General features: G+C 43.3%; 1 protein-coding gene across 6 annotated transcripts in view; it reads left to right on the forward strand.

Moving 5' to 3' along the window:
* Positions 1-13913, forward strand: part of mcamb (melanoma cell adhesion molecule b) — a 37530-nt gene that overhangs the window by 21856 nt on the left and 1761 nt on the right. For 2 of the 6 annotated variants that reach the window (XM_015951565.3, XM_054742701.2), the window contains exons 2-15: positions 5869-5993; positions 6085-6316; positions 6409-6479; positions 6545-6632; positions 7236-7421; positions 7537-7667; positions 7763-7898; positions 7987-8102; positions 8254-8395; positions 8487-8611; positions 10260-10407; positions 10750-10851; positions 11918-11956; positions 12317-12440. In XM_015951565.3, coding sequence (XP_015807051.1) covers positions 5869-5993; positions 6085-6316; positions 6409-6479; positions 6545-6632; positions 7236-7421; positions 7537-7667; positions 7763-7898; positions 7987-8102; positions 8254-8395; positions 8487-8611; positions 10260-10407; positions 10750-10851; positions 11918-11956; positions 12317-12440 — 1765 coding nt within the window. The remainder of the gene's footprint in view (positions 1-5868; positions 5994-6084; positions 6317-6408; positions 6480-6544; positions 6633-7235; positions 7422-7536; positions 7668-7762; positions 7899-7986; positions 8103-8253; positions 8396-8486; positions 8612-10259; positions 10408-10749; positions 10852-11917; positions 11957-12316; positions 12441-13913) is intronic. The other 4 variants (XM_054742704.2, XM_015951569.3, XM_054742702.1 and 1 more) reach the window with 3 other exon arrangements.

A 13913-nucleotide genomic window follows, 5' to 3' on the forward strand; every position in this document is an offset into this window, starting at 1 on the left:
AGATCCAGAAATTCAGCCTGCAGAGATTACAGAAGCAGTGTTGCTATTCCAAATAGTCCTGGAACACTACTTTCAGTTTTTTATTTTTTAACTTTGACAAAATCAGAGGAGCATGTGAGACATCTGAAATTGAATTTAGTGGTAAGAGCATGGCGTGTGCTGCAGCATGTGGTGTCAGTGATGGTGGGACATGAGGAGGACACATGATGTGAAGCAGTCAGAAGACTTTCTTTTTGTGTTATTGTCATTGTAACCTTTCTCTTTGTGTTTATGTTTACTGGACAACTGATCTGCACATGTGAGAGGATTACTAATGCATGACTTACTCTTTAAAACTCAGACTTTTATAAAATAAAACTGGAAATCTGCTAAATTAACTATATGACTATAGTCAAGATCTGACATTTTTAGCTGGATTTAGATATTTTTTTTTGTGGACAGTATTTTACTACATAATATTTTTTTATATTTCTTTACTTCACAAATCAAATAGCTTTAAAGATGATTATTTTTTTATGAAATTCACTTTTAGTTTGTTTTGGTCACTAGAAGACAGACTAGAGAACAGAGAGAAAACTGTCAACACCTGCTATACTGATGGTGTGCCCTCAGTCAATCAGTAAAACTTTACTTACGAGTCACTTTTTTAGTGTGACACAGTTTGCCTTTTGCTTGTGCTAATAATAAAATTAAAGCAATGCTTCTTTTCAGAAAAACAAGTTGTTATAAATAAGAAAAGGAAATCAAAAATTAAAGTCAAATCATCAAATCAGTAATCAAGTAAAGTTAAGGCCACATTTTACTTTAAAATAAATATTTATTACAGTCAGAACAGTCAGAGTTTTTATCACAGATGTCTTCTAGAAATTGTAAAGACATCACGTTTTCCCCTCATTTGGTCAAGGGTGATCAAAGAGCAGGATAAAAAGATCAGGAAGAGATCATTTACACTCTTCTTGTTCTTCTCTTGCTTTGAAAGATTCTGACAGCAAACAGAAAAAGAATAAACTTTAGGAAACGTTGAATCCTCCAGAGTTCTGCAGCAGTAATTATGGTTCTGCTCCCGAGCTGCCCTTCTTTTCACATCAATTAGAGCTCCGGACAGTAATCTGGTTTGAATGGTGGTTAAAGTGCTGAAGGTGAACGCCCTCTTCTCTCCCTCGTTGATGCCCATCTGTGGTCTGGGCTCGATGCCAGGCAGCAGACGGTGAGGGCCGATGGGAAGGAGAAAGTCCACACAGATCGTATTTGTCTCACCTGTCTTCCTGTCAGAGGGACGACTGCAGCTCTGAAGCTCAGAAACGTTTTAAATGCTCCACTCCTAGTTAATATTCACATACAGTAGTAGGTGTGGAAACGCCTCCACAGAATCTCCTGTGGATCCGGACGTTTTCTCTCTGCGCTCCACTGACAGAAACAGATTGTTTTCTCACATTGTGTTTGTTATGACTTCCTTTATCTTATCTGCTGCTGTTAGGAGTTTGATCCCAGTGGGGCTCATCCATCTTCTAATTTTCTGCTGTCTTTGTTTTACAAACCGCTTTGTTTGTAAGGTGAGACGTTTATTTTTGAACAGCTGGAAACATCCGTTTTTGCTCAGCGACACTTGTAAACTTAATACAGGTGTGGGGCGACGGTGGCACAGGTGTTAAGTGCTCGCCCCGTAATCGGAAGGTTGCAGGTTCGAGCCCTGCTCAGTCTGTCACTGTCGTTGTGTCCTTGGGCAAGACACTTAACCCACCTTGCCTGCTGGTGGTGGTCAGAGGGACCGGTGGCACCAGTGCTCGGCAGCCTCGCCTCTGTCAGCGCGCTCCGGGGCAGCTGTGGCTACGTTGTAGCTCATCCCCACCAGTGTGTGAATGTGTGTGTGAATGGGTGAATGACTGAGTGTGTTGTAAAGCGCCTTGAGGGGTTCCAGGACTCTAGAAGGTGCTATATCAAATACAGGCCATTTACCATTTAAATGTTTATTTACACTCATCACAGAAAGAAAAGTCACAAAGCGCTTCACAAAGATCCCCAAAACTAACATGAAATGATCATAAAGCCAAAACAACATAAAAATGATCAAACAAGTGAATAATAAAATCCAAAAATATCATTAAATAGATGAAGAAAACATAAAAGATTTAGGTAAAGGCAGCATTAAATGAAAGGTTCTTCAGTTGCTTTTTAAAAGTGTCCAGACTGTCAATACACTTCCAACATCAGGGTGCAACAGCTTGGAAGGAGCGATCACCTTGACTTTCATATCTGGTCTTTGGAACTTCTAGAAGGTTCTGGTGTGTGGACCTAAGGGCTGGGTTGGAGCATAAGGCTTTAACAGTTCAGTGATATAGGGAGGAGCTTGATCAGGTAGAGCCCTGAAACTTGTGATCAATATTCTAAAGTTAACGGGTAACCAGTGCAGAGACATCAGAATAGGAGTGTTGTGAGCTTGTCTACATGCTCCAGTTAGGAGCCTTGCTGCAGAGTTCTGGACCAACTGAAGGCAGTCAATAGCTTACTTTTAAAAAAACATGTGGAGTGTGCTACAGTAATGTAGAGTGGAGGCGAAAAAGGCATGGATGACCATTTCAAGTTCATTTTTTACACCAACCTTCACAGTTTGGAGATATTTCTTAAATGATAAAAACAATTTCGGACCAGTGTTTTGGAGTGGCCTTGGTCAAAAACAACACCCAAAGTCCTAGACTTTGACTTGACAGCAATGGTTAAATGACCAAGTTGTTACGCAATCAGGGTAACCATGCTCTTAGAGGCAATGATCAGATATTCAGTCTTTTCAGAGTTTAAATGAAGGAAGTCATCTTCTAGCCAGCTGGTGATGGCTGATAGACACTCTAGTAATTCAGTTTATAGAACACACAGAATCCTTAAATGAACAGTACAGCTGAATGTCATCTGCATATTGGTGATAGGAGACATGAAAAAAATTATCTGCATGTGGCTAAGACTTAAAATCAATGGTGACAGGTGTGTGTGTGTGCCTGTGTGTGTGTATGTGACAGAGAGAGAGAGAGAGAGAGTCAATAATGAAGCAAATCGTGTACATAGATGTCAAAAATGTTCTTATATCCTATTTGTTCTCACTATGTTTGAAGATATAATTTTTTGTAGAGATTTTCTTATTTACTAGTAATTGACAAAAATATAGTTTCAAAATGAAACCAACCTTTAATTTAACACTCCATTTTTTTTTACTTAATTTATTGAGACATTACAGAAACTCCACAATTAGCTTAGTCCTCGGATTATTTTTATAGATGCACAAACAATTGGTGTTAGAGGCTTAAGAATTTACCCTGAAATGTTTTGAAATAGTTCAGTGAACAATCCAGAGATTATTTTTTGTTGGATCCAAAGAAGATAAATAAAGTAATGGATTGCCTTTTATTCAATTAATTAGGTACTAATGTTCAATCACGCCTGCTTTAAAGGGTCAAACATTGAACACATTTGTGAAGCAGATAAATAAATGTCTGACAATTAGCAGGTTCAAGTTTTTTTCTTCTGAAACTCAAGCCAGAACTCTGTGTTGACCATCTGTTGCAGAACTCAGCTTTTCTTGTGATGCTGAAAGCTGAGAAGAATCAATCACCTCTCAGATGTTTTTACTCCCTTAATGTGCCTTTTATCAGTTAACTGAGATTACTAAAGTAGATTTGTTCTGACTTGTCAGGAGTTTAGGATCTAAAAATAAAGACTTTGTAGGAAACACACAACATGGGGTGTTTCCTTTTGAAGGTGGAGAGCCACTGTTTTCCTTGTAGTCAGTGGAGATGACGCTCATCTTTTCCCCTGTCATACTGATTTAGAAATATTATTAAATGAAGTCCAGAATGCTCTCATCATCAGAAATTGATCAGAGGCCCTGATGTAAGCATCGTAGGGACAAACAGCGGTCAAGTTACTAATATGATGTGATTTAGCTGTCAGCTGTCAGATGGGCTGAAAGAGAAGTCTGTGAAAGCCTGAAGTGGAGGATAATTGCTGCACATTTTTATATGTTTCCAGTTCAGATGAGGGGTGGGATGCTGCAAAGCAAGCTGGTGTCCCTAATGGCCAGGAAATGTCTTTGTTGCCGAAACTAATTGGATTGCTTTAACAGGAAAGCATCCGTCCAGCTCCATTAGACCGAAGTAAACAGCAACACAGAGCTGAGAGACGGAGAAAGGGACAGGTGGACTAGCGCAAAGAATCCAAACAGCTGGGCAAGAAAGGAGAAGTGAGGTGTTTTTTTTCTGCTGCAGGGTTAGAGGATTGGAGGGAAATGTTTAATTTCCAAGGAGCTTTGAGCCAAAGACGTGAAGCTGATTCACAACAAAAACGCCGACAGCTTCATGAGCTCCAGGCTTCAAGTCAGCTTGACATCTTAAAGATCCCTTCAATAAACCAGAAGGATGTGTCGTTTGACAGACCCTAAATGGGGAAGCCATTGGTTCCTCACAGACGGATCAGGACGGAACAGAGAAGCTTCTATGCCGCCTGTAAATCGGGTCTTTCTTCCTAGGAGAGGGTGACATGTTGGAATGCAGCACATTAATGTGGAGATGGGTGGGCTCCTCATTCCTGTCATAGCATCTCCGCCGTCCGTCTGACCTGCCATGACTTTTTTTCTGTCTTTATTTTACCTCCAGGGCTTCTTTGATTTTGTTGATGCAGAAAAGCTTCAAGTCTTTTAACTGTGAGCGGTTAACATGAAAATTCGCCCCTGAATCTGTTCAGTTAACCGTTATAGGCAGGATGGTGCTGCTGGTTGGTCGATGTTGGCATTTGAATAAACAAGACATTTTACAAACATTACAGCAATAAGAATCATGCATTATGGGAAGATTTTAATGGAAAACATGTAAAGTTTGTAAATTTTCTGAAATGCAAAAATATTTTTGTTCCATGTCAGACAAATTACTTTAAAGAGCAAGTTCACTGAGAAACAGATTTTTACGTATCATTTTTAAAATGGTTTTACATTCACGCTGAGCATGAACACAGCCTTCTCCTACTTCCTGCTTTAGCTGCTGATGGAAAACAGACGGAGAAATGCTCTGTTCAGAAAAAGCCACTCAGCGTTCATGGACTCATCCATCTTGGCTCACAACAGTTTAGACTGTTGTTGATTTTTGCAGCCAGAAGAGACCAGAGCACGTCTCGGCTAGTGGAAGCTAAATGTTAGCATTGGCAACTCCACAATATGGCCAAACTCCTTCAGGCTTGTGTTATTTGTGGTGATAAACCACGTAGCTGCAGAGCGTGAGAAGGCAGTGGAAGAGTTGAGTTGCTGTTAGCTGTTATAGAGACAAGGTGTCTGAGTATCAAGACCAACAATGGGTAAGAATCCAAATCTTGCAGTTTTCTGCCACCCACCCTAACCAGTACTTCCTGAAACAGGAGCACCAGAGCTTTTTTCCCCACAGAAAAGGACTCACAAGAGACCACAGCTCCTGGGGCAGCAGTAGCTCAGGAGGTAGAGCGGGTTGCCTCATGATCGGAGGGTCATGGGTTCGATTCCAGCTCCTGCCAGGGGTATCCTGCAGTTGTGTACTTGGGCAAGACACTTCACCCAACTTGCCTGTGGTAGTGGAGGTCAGAGGGGCCGGCAGCGCCAAATGGCAGCCTCACCTCTGTCAGACCTCCCCAGGGCGGGTGTGGCTACAAGTAGCTTACCATCACTAGCAGTGTGTGAATGTGAGAGTGTGTGAAAGCACCTTTGGGGGTCTTGAAAAGCGCTATATAAGTTCAATGCATTATTATTATTTAAAAAAAAAACTAGTGAATGAGCGCTTTAAAAAACCTTACTGGGATTGTTGGAGCAGGGGTCCCACTGGTAAAAGCACTGAGATGACAATGAGACGCCCTGTTTTTCAGCATGGGCCGCTCTGGAGGTGTACATGAATGACACGGTGGAGGTGGCCCTGAAAGGAACGGCGAAGATCACCTGTCGGTATACTTCAGAAGAAGGCAGAGGCAGCATGGACATCCAGTGGTTCTTTGTGAGTTTCATGGAAGCTCATCAACACACACACCAAATAGTTCAGTTTCTGTGTAATCTTTACAAATTCTTAAATTTGTGTGAATTCGTAGCGGAAAGGCACAGGAGAAAGGCATAAAATTTGCGAGCAGGTCGGAATGATGACCACTATAAACAGAACCTCTCCGTACGCAAACCGGATCAGCGTGAACGACACGGAAACTCCTGCCGAAGTGGCGCTGAGCATCAGGGATGTACAGCTGAGCGATGAGGTGGACTTCATCTGTCGCGTTAAAAGTATCTCAGAGGACCATGTAGAAGGGCACACAACGCTGAAGGTGTTTGGTAAGATCAACAATCGTTTACTTTATGGTTTCATTTGGACACAATTTAAAGGTGTTTCAAACATTATTTCCTGTTTTTTTCTTCTTGTGCAGGAAAACCGGATCATCCCACCATCGAGGGTGTTACAACGGGTATATCAGTCAATGCAGACAGCTTATCAAAGGTATACAAGTTGACACAAACAAACGTCCAGCATTGTGTTGACTTACATTCCCTGCCTTCATCTAGATTGGCACTTGTGAGGTGAGAAACGGATACCCCAAACCAAAAATCACCTGGTACAAAAACACCACGCCGCTGCGCAACACGGACAATGGTGAGCCGGATTAAACCAGCGCCGGTACTGAGTTATGTAGTTTTACTGGAGACTGAATCAAAAGATCTTAAAATGATTCAGATTTTAAACAAAATGAGATGTTTCATCGAACTGAAAAGCAAAAGAAATGCAAATAGATTGCTATGAAGTTTATGTTCTGTTGTGGTTCTTTTTCCTTATCAAAAACAAGAAGGAGACAGGTTCTGTCCAAACTCAGCGGGGGGCATTTATTTACACAACTCATCCATACATCACCAACACTTCACAGGGGACAGCGTCCAGCTTCGATCTAACCACCTCGGCTGGAGATCCTTCTGCAAAAGCCCACTCCCCTACACCACGCAGCATCAGTTATACTATTCAACCCCCACCTCCCTTTTGATTCTGAGAAATGATGGGGTGCTACTTCCACATCCTAATATGGTCAAAAGTAGTTGAAACTTACATAAGCTGGGCAGATCAACATGTTTTTGGAGCATGTACTCAGCAGCTGGGCTGCCTGATAACCGGCTGGCATTGATAAGCAACATGTCAACATGCAGTACACAAAACACTGCTTTTAGCTCCTACACTGTCTTTATCTTTGTTTTTGTCTCCCAAAAGTGAACGTGGAAACCAGCACCACCTCGGAATCGAGCGGCCTGTTCTCAGTCAAGAGTGACCTTACGATGAAGGTGGACAGGAAGGACAAAGATGCTACATTCTACTGCGAGGTCAACTACTATCTTCCAGGAACTAACGGGATTATGATGATGATGGAAACCACAAAGATCAACATCACCGTGATATGTGAGTTTATATTGACCTCACAACTCGTGCAGGTTGTTGTATCACCGGGGTGCAAGTTGGAGACAGAAAACAAACAATTATTGACGTTGTCTAATCGTTCTATCTCTTGTTCCAGATCCCTCCACTTTTGTAGACTTTTGGATCGAATCACCAAAGGGTCGGATCAAAGAGGGCGACACGGTCGAGCTTCGCTGCAGAGGTGACGGGAATGCCGTTGAGACGTACTCCATAAAGGATTTGAAAAATGTTTGTAGTTCAGCAATATTGCACATTCTTTTAAGCTCAGCACATCTCAGTCACCATGAAGTTATTTTTGTTTGGATAATTGTTGGGTTTTGTAGGATGACGTGACCTGGGAGGTAGACAAGGTGGTGCTGGAGAACGTTACCCGTCTAGACTCTGGAGAGTACGAGTGCACCTTAACAAACATTGACATCTATGAGGAATTCTCAAATCGGACGGCAGTGTTTGTCAACTGTGAGGATTACGCTCTGGAATGATTTAGGAAACCAAACAGATTTACCTGTTTATTGCATTGATCATTAGCTCCTGTTTTTCTGTGCAGATCTTGATGAGGCGGTTTTAAACCCATCAGACACCGTCTTGATGGACAAGGGGGACACAATAACGGCCACCTGCAATGCACTCTCTTCTCTCCAGACCAACACAGCTTGGTTTAAGGTTACACTTATGCATAATGACACTACACAAACATTTGTTATGCATTCTTTGCTGATTAAAGTAAAAATCTTATCAATTCAAAATGAGTTTTATGAGTTTTGGTTTTTAACAGTAGGTGATTTTAATGCACTTTTTCTTCTCTGGTGTACAGAACAACAAAAAAATGTCAAAGGATCACAGTTTAATCTTAGAGGCTGCAACATTTGATACCTCAGGCACGTACCTTTGTGTTGTGACTGTCCCTGAAGTAGAAGGAATGGAAACCAGGGGCTCACTCCACGTGCACGTTAAGGGTAAGTGAGACTGCACAGCTGGATTCCATTCATTCAGTTTGTGCGACTGAAAGATAGTCAGAATAATTGTTCCTCTTTGCTCTTCCTGCAGGAAAACCAGAAATCCAAGAGAAAGATATTAATGAGATTGAGACTTCTGATGAGACTATCATCCTGAGCTGCCACGCCAAAGGCTACCCTACTCCCAAAATCACCTGGACAACCTCAGAAGGAAAGGTACCCAAAAGAACAGTCACTAATTGCTAGCTCAGCTTAGGCACAGAGATCAGCATAATGTGAAATGCTTTATGAAGGTTTTCTGTTACTGCATACACTGATGAAAGCATTAAAATCATTATAAATCTGATAATATAACAGCATCCATATTACTTAGAAATTCCACTCAGAGTTAACCCTGCTGCAGATTAACTACTGACCTTTATGGGAACCAAACTGCATTGTACAAGCAAACCTGTTATAACTTATTTACGAGGGTGCATTAGAGCGTCCACTTCTAGGAATTAAAGCTGCTATAGCGAATCTACAGAACAAGCTAGGTGTTGAGCGCAAACACGGTCACGAATCACTCACCCCTCCTCTCAGGTATCTTCCCTGAGAGGCTTCTGCCAGAAAACGAGATAACGCTGAACACCAGTCTCCGTTTTCTAGGTCCAAATATATTTTGTTGTCCATGACTTCAAAAGGTGTTTTTCTTTTTGGGACTCTGGTAGTTTGTCCTAAAGTTGAAGTCAGTCAGCCGACTGTTTCTCCTTCTCTGAAATTATGGAGCGGAGAACCTCTCGCACCAGTGGTGTTCTGAAGCTAAATACACAGGTGTGTAATAAGAGGAGGACCCAGGGAAGTGAGGAAGTACAGCGGTTTGGCGAGACCAAAGCCGGATGGTCCAATCGTTGCCTTCAGTCTGAAACGCGTTGTTGATGGAGGTTTTTAGACGAATGTGAAAGAACTACTTTATTAGATTTTTATATATTCAGGTAGCACATCCTGCTGAACCTAGACCTGACCAACAGCAGCAACCCCAGATCATAGCACTGCCCCCACAGGCTTGTACAGTAGGCACTAGGCATGATGGGTGCATCACTTCATCTGCCTCTCTTCTTACCCTGATGACATCACTCTGGAACAGGGTCCATCTGGACTCATTAACCCAATTTTAGATGTTTCTGCAATCTCCTTAGATGTTTTGTCTGCTTGATGCACACCTATGATCTGCCCCTTCTCAAACAGACAAACATCTTTCCATGACCGTGTCTTTTCTCACGGTTGTTTAAGAAATACATGCTCATTGCACCAGTTGGGGTAAATCGCTTGTTGCCAGAAGAGAGATAATAGCCCGTGGAGTAATTATCCAATAGGAGGCTCGTACCAATTTGCTTAGTTAAATCCAGGTGGAGACTTTTTTAGCCGAACAATCACGTAAACAGTGTTAGAAAGTTATTAAGATGCATGGAAAATATGTTTTAACCCTCCCACTGTCTTCATGGGTGACCCCGCCAGGAAAGTTGACCACTGAGCAGGATTGATGGTTTATTCCTTGAGGTCCACGTGGCAGGGGTGAGGTAGTGCTCACTGCCAACCCCTGCCACGTGGACCTCAAGGGATGAACCATCAATCCTGCTCAGTGGTCAACTTTCCTGGTGGGGTCACCCATGAAGACAGTGGGAGGGTTAAGCCAGCTTGTTTTCCAAATTTGCTATAACAGCTTTAATGAAAAAGATAACAAAAAAAGGCTCCTGTTTGTTTACTAATATCGTTTCTGTTTTTGTATTTAAAGAAGAAATTAATCCCAGGTGAGTTGATGATGAAACTCCTTTCTTCATCAGACATTTTAGCTCATGCGTTTCTGTTTATTGTCTTGTTACAGGTCATCAACTCAGGCTCTCAAATGGAGACTGACTCTGGTGCTAAAAGTCAGGTCACTGTTCAGCTCACTTCAGACGTGACTGTTTTCTGTAACGCTTCCAATGAGTTCGACAGCGACAGTGTGTCGTTCAACATCAAAGTGAAAATCAGTGAGTTCCTGCTGCTCTTCCATCTGCTGCGTTCTCTCTCTGTGTTTGTGTTTGTATGCCTCTGTGTGCCCCCTCCCCCTGTCCTCCCTCCTTCTTGTGTCTGTTTGTTTTTACTCAGTCTGAAGGTCTTCAGCTCTCTGACGTGTTGTTAACGTGTTGCCTGTGATTCTTGTCGCGTGTTAACGTGTTGCCTGTGATTCTGAACACTTCACCACGTGCTCTCGTGTCAAACGAGACACAGTGAAGCTGTTTGGTGGTTTACTGTGAACCCCCTCCTCTCCCTTGATGTGGTGTGTGGTGATGTGCACTGTGCTCCTATTTGTGCCCCCTACCTGTTTTCAGCTGTACACACCACACCAGATTCCTCCACCACACCTGATTCCACCACCACACCAGTTTCCACCACTACCATCACCACCACATCTTCCAATCCCAAAGCTACAGGTAAGACTGGCCACAGCTTCAAATAATCCAATCAATTTCCAAGAAGGAATTTGTCATTTTATTCAAAACGTATGATGACAGAGAGAGTTAGTCTTGAAAATGTCCACATGAACATTCCTGTAGACTTTACTTTATCTACTGATAATTTGTGAGGTGAAAACAAAGGTAATCACCCAACGACGAGCAATTACAGGTAGAGAGTTCCAGAGGAGACTTTGTGGAGGGCTGAATATGTTATAGGTTTAAAGATGAAATGTAGTTGTTTTTATACATAGAAACATCCTGCAGCACCTTGGAGGCAGGTTCACACAGCCAATCAGAGAGCTGGATTTCTTAGCTCAGCTCTGGAGCACACAGGCTGAAGCAGGATGAGAAAGCAGGAAATATAAAACATGGAATAAATGGCCGCTATGCCAAAAATATTAAAGCCATCTTAAAAATGATAAACGGTGACAAGAGGCTGTAGTGATGACAAGTATAGATTTCTGAGTGCCTACATAGGTTTTTGTGAGACATGAAAGAGAAGGTTTATATTAGAGTTGTTATGAGCCGATACAAGAGATTCAATTCTTAAAGGGTTAGGTTGCCATCATGTACTGTAGATGGAAGCCAGCCACAAACACAAACACACACATCAGTGTTAGAAGGAACCCGTGCTAGGAGTGCACTCAGCGTTTCCAGAATCCCATTACAGGAGGCTGTCTCACGTTCTTCTGATTCTGCTCCTCCTTCGTCTGTGTCTGTCCTGATAAGACGTTTCCATCCCCTCAGAGGAAAACCACTCTGGGTTTCTGTTATGATGTGAAATTCAAAATGTATCCTTAGAAAAACAACAAAAAACAGATGGATTATTGAGCACGGTTTACCTATGAGACTCAATCTTTAAATCAAAGAGACAATCTGCCTACATTACACGTTCATCCAGATTTTTGCTGATCAAGCTTCTACTGTGTGTGTGTGTGTGTGTGTGTGTGTGTGTGTGTGTGTGTGTGTGCGCGCGCGCAACCAGCAGACATCAGTTATTTAACACAAACTCTGATTATTGTGCTCATTTGGTTTTTCTCAGCCAAATCAGAAACACCCAACCCATCAAAGGAAAAAAAAGGTTTGTACGTCACGTTGCTGCAGAATCTCTCACAGTAGCAAAACGCTTCCACCAGTTCCCTCCTTCACACACCCCACTGCTGCTGATGTCATCATCTTCACCTCTTCCTGTGCATGTTGTTATGCTGTTGTTTGTGTAGATGCACACCGCTCCTCCAGCAGTCATGATAAAATGTTCACCTTTTATTTTCTCTGAGCTGCGAGGCAGAAGTCACCTGTATCACGCTACGTGCTCCACTCTCTTTAGAAAGATGCTGTTGCACCTACACCTGTCAAGCCTTTTATCAGATTCTCCCATCTCCATCTACCATCTCATTCAAAATTCACTCCCAGCATTTTCTTTTTCTCTTATCTTCGTCAGAGAGCAAAGGTGTGGTCATTGCAGTCATCATCATCTGCATCCTGCTTCTGGCCATCCTGGGCAGCGTGCTCTATTTCCTCTACAAAAAGGGAAAAATCTGCAACAGATCAGGAAAGCAAGACATGTAAGTAAATCACTGCTTGTCTAAATTAGTTTTAACTGATATGAAAGAAACAAAAACAAAATCAGAACTCCAAATAATCAAATATAATAAAAAATACACCACAAGAAAGTTTTTACATCAAACTCCTCATTTAAACTTTTTTGAGATAAAGAATTTGATGCGAGGAAGCAGAGTCTGGGGACTTTGGGTTGGCCTCTCAAATCTCTGGTGCTGAGGTCACTGAGGTGGTTAAAAAGTTCCTCTGTGGCAAGGCTCCAGGGGTGGATGAGATCCGCCCGGAGTTCCTTAAGGCTCTGGATGTTGTGGGGCTGTGTTGGCTGACGCGGCTCTGTAATATCGCGTGGACATTGGGGGCAGTCCCACTGGACTGGCAGACCGGGGTGGTGGTCCCCTTATTTAAAAAGTGGGACCGCAGGGTGTGTTCCAACTACAGGGGATCACACTCCTGAGCCTTCCTGGTAAGATCTATTCAGGGGTTCTGGAGAGGAGGGTCTGTCGGATTGTTGAACCTCAGATTCAGGAGGAGCAATGTGGTTTTCGTCCTGGTCGTGGAACACTGGACCAGCTCTATACCCTTAGGGGGATCCTGGAGGGTGCGTGGGAATTTGCCCAACCAGTCTACATGTGTTTTGTGGATTTGGAGAAGGTGTTTGGCCGCGTCCCTCGGGGGGGCCCTGTGGGGGGTACTCCTGGAGTATGGGGTACCAGGCCCTCTGATACAGGCTGTTAGGTCCCTGTATGACCGGGGTCAGAGCTTGGTCCGCGTTGCCGGCAGTAAGTCGGGCTCGTCCCCAGTGAGAGTTGGACTCCGCCAAGGCTGCCCTTTGTCACCGATTCTGTTCATAACCTTTATGGACAGGATTTCTAGGCACAGACAAGGTGTGGAGGGCATCCGTTTTGGTGACCTGAGGATCAGGTCCATGCTTTTTGCAGATGATGTGGCCCTGTTGGCTTCATCAGAACGTGATCTTCAGGTTTTGCTAGAGTGGTTCTCAGCCGAGTGTGAAGCAGCTGGGATGAGAATCAGCTCCTCTAAATCTGAGACCATGGTCTTGGTTCGGAAAAGGGTAAAATGCCTTCTCCGGGTCAGGGATGAGGTCCTGCCCCAAGTGGAGGAGTTTAAGTATCTCAGGTCTTGTTCGTGAGTGAGGGAAAACTGGATCGTGAGATCGATAGGCGGATTGGTGCTGCATCTGCAGTGATGCGGGTGTTGTACCGGTCTGTCGTGGTGAAGAGAGAGCTGAGTCAGAAGGCGAAGCTCTCTGTTTACCGGTTGATCTATGTTCCTACTCTCACCTATGGTCATGAGCTTTGGGTAGTGACCAAAAGAACGAGGTCGCGGATACAAGCGGCCGAAATGAGTTTCCTCTGAAGAGTGGCTGGGCTCTCCCTTAGAGATAGGGTGAGAAGCTCTGTCATTAGGGAGGGGCTCGGAGTAGACCCGCTGCTCCTCCACATCAAGAGGAGCCAGTT

Source organism: Nothobranchius furzeri, chromosome 13, assembly GCF_043380555.1.
Source record: "Nothobranchius furzeri strain GRZ-AD chromosome 13, NfurGRZ-RIMD1, whole genome shotgun sequence".
In the NCBI taxonomy this organism is placed as follows: Eukaryota; Metazoa; Chordata; class Actinopteri; order Cyprinodontiformes; family Nothobranchiidae; genus Nothobranchius; species Nothobranchius furzeri.